The sequence below is a fragment of the Gossypium arboreum genome, chromosome 7 (assembly GCF_025698485.1).
Source record: "Gossypium arboreum isolate Shixiya-1 chromosome 7, ASM2569848v2, whole genome shotgun sequence".
NCBI lineage: Eukaryota > Viridiplantae > Streptophyta > Magnoliopsida > Malvales > Malvaceae > Gossypium > Gossypium arboreum.
This window is the reverse complement of record NC_069076.1, coordinates 9583961-9586766: the sequence shown is the minus strand read 5'-3', so window position 1 is coordinate 9586766 and position 2806 is coordinate 9583961. Positions and strand designations below refer to the sequence as shown.

Genomic DNA, 2806 nt, shown 5'->3' with positions numbered 1-2806 from the left:
AGAGGAAGAAGGACGGGAGTGGGAGAGGACGGTGGGAAGAGTTTTTTTTAAATTTTAATTTAATATTAATATAAAATTTAAATTTATTACTATATTTTTGAAAATATTTATATATATTTATATATTTATTTAATTTTTTAGAATTAGGATGAAATTCCATTTATAAATTTTGAGAATTAATTTTTTAAATTATGAATAAATCAATATAATATGTAAAGTTAAGGACTAAATTTTTATTGTACTAAATTTTCAACCCCACTTCACCCTCCATTATTGCAATTAATGGAAATGGACCAAAATAATAATTTCAATTAGTTGGATGATCAATTTTAAAAAATTTCATAGTTGGACAACAAAAAAAGAAAAAAATCTATAATTGTGTGACCAAAAAAGAAAATGATTCATATTTAGGTGACCTATGGTATAATTTACCTTACATAAAAAATAACATAATGTAATATACTAAAAACTTAGAATTAACTGAGCTCAAGTTTTGAATCTTCAAGCTTAAACTACAATTTTTTATCAAAGCTTATTTTTCGAGCCTAATATTATTTTTATTTAAACCCTTCAAAATTCTGATGCATGTTTTTATAAAAAAAGGCATTGGTTAGTATCAAACTCATTACTGCATGATTTAGAAAATCAGAAGCAGTCTCTGAAATTAGAACACTTTGAAGATAAAAAGAAAAAATCATAGACTCAGCTCAAGTTGTTGATATATGCACATCGACAAATTGAACAAGAACAATTTTCTAGACATATCATTATCAAAACATCTCAAACAACAATAAACGAGATGGTTAAGGCAACTGGGGAAACTAGCAGTTAAAACAAAACTGGTCTGAAAGAAAGAGATATATGTAATTAATAGCTGAAAATATAACGCCATCCGAACATCCATCCATCCACCTCATCATCAGGTTGTTTCCTTAGTCAGCTGAAGCCCAGTCTTTACGGATGTCAAATGTATAGTTGATCTCCAAGTGGCACTTGTTATCATCATCAAGGAACTGATAAAAAGCAATTTCGTAAGTAGAAATCACACTTGATATATAGATACATATGTAAAACTTAGTTGAACAAACCTTTGACTTTGCAGTGTATGATCCTCTAGCCATAAAACCAGAAGGGGCAGTCTCTTCTGGCATTTCATGTGTATAAGGCTCTTGTTGAGGACTAAAGGTTCCAATCATATCTTTTGTGCTGAAAACTGAAAGACAAGATTCATTTTGAAGTGTTTTTGTAACTTCAAATTTGTTTTGCAAGAATTAGGACATGTAATAAGAGGCTTACCCCTGAGACCTGATTTCCAAACGGTATTTGTGTACCTGAGACCAGATACAATGTTGTTGCTAACTTGGAAGGAGAATTTCAACCGATAATGGCTACCTTCTTTCAGTGTAAACCATAAGCCCTGGGGCTTTCCATCTTCAGGGATCGAAAGAACCATGTCTGGCCTTTCCGGCGACACGATGGCCACGCTAAGGAACTTTACTTCAGGATCAAGTGTTTCTGCAAATACAAGCGTGAAAACCACATCCAAAATTCTATCTATTTTGATTCATGTCAAATTCTGCAGATTCTTTAAGACTTGCATGAAAGATTTGTTTGTTCTAATTTACCTAGAGCCAGAGCAATAGTACTGAAACATGCCATACAATTGAATTATACAGAAACCTATGTTACAAAGGGATTTAAAAAAAAAAAAGAAAAAAGAAATGAAAGCGGTACCTCCAATGTTGTTAATATCCACACTTCCGAGAAGCTGTTCTTTCCATTTCCTTAAGCTCTCATCATCCTACAACTCAAGCAAATGATGATAAAAAGACAAATTCCAACTATACATGCATGAGAGTTTGAGTAAATCCAAGTGAAAGAAGGATGAAAAGTTTAAACCTTATCTTTTTCAAGCTGTTCCTTGAGACTACACTGGGGACCCAATTGAAGTGCACTCTCATCATCGTTATCCTCCTCCTGATCAGTGGTATAGAAAGAGGAATCATCACTCATTTGTCTGCCACCACCCCTGGCAGCTCCTCCTTCATCCTCGCTTGCCTCCTTCTCCTTGTTCTTGTTGTCATCAACTAACCCCATTGATATTACCGACACTTGGTGGAAAGCTCCCAAACGGCAAAACAATCAACTCATCAACGGTGGGGAATGGGGGAGCAACAAACCCAAATTCAGTTTCGACCCTTGTTGTTCTAAACTAAGACCCAACAGGCAAAAGGGGAAAAGGAAATGATGGGCAATGAATGAGAGTGGGAATGGTGAAGAAAGGTGAGGATTGTCTTAGGCTAAAGCAAAAAGACAGAAGAGAGAGAGGAAGGAAAGACAAAAAAGAAAAGGAGAAAGAAGGGGATATTGGTCCTTTGTCTGGTAGCTGAGAAAGTTTGAAAAACTCAAAATGGAGGAGAGGGAAAGCCGCAAAGAGAGTAGGCAGTTAGTTTTGTTTATTTGGATTTGGTCTTCAATCTTGAAAGGGTAAAACTTATAAGAAATGGGCATGTGGTGATCCGGATCTCAAGGCATTGTAATAATATCATTCTCTTTTACTTTTCTTTTCTGCGATAAATTAATGGGTTAATCGATTCTTACCAACATCTGTAAGAGTAGTTATTACCATTGGATTGGAGCTTTTATTTCATTTCTTATCCTTTATTCTTGTTTTGGGTGTTTAATATGAATTTGTTTTTGAAATTATATTATATTCGTTTCATGCACTTCCACGTTAAAAAAAAAAAAATCGTTGTACACAAAGAAAGCTTTTGTACAACTCATAAAGCGCAAGGTGTCAAGTTAA

The 2806-nt window shown here is 34.0% G+C and overlaps 1 protein-coding gene across 1 annotated transcript; it reads right to left on the bottom strand.

Moving 5' to 3' along the window:
- Positions 1-636: 636 nt before the first annotated feature.
- On the bottom strand, positions 637-2468 carry LOC108482966 (rho GDP-dissociation inhibitor 1-like). The gene is made up of 5 exons (XM_017786098.2): positions 1900-2468; positions 1735-1801; positions 1297-1515; positions 1089-1213; positions 637-1013 (listed from the first exon to the last, which is right to left on the bottom strand). Exons 1-5 carry the CDS (start codon positions 2095-2097, stop codon positions 933-935), a joined length of 690 nt encoding a protein of 229 aa, XP_017641587.1. The 5' UTR covers positions 2098-2468; the 3' UTR covers positions 637-932.
- Between the last annotated feature and the right edge of the window lie 338 nt (positions 2469-2806).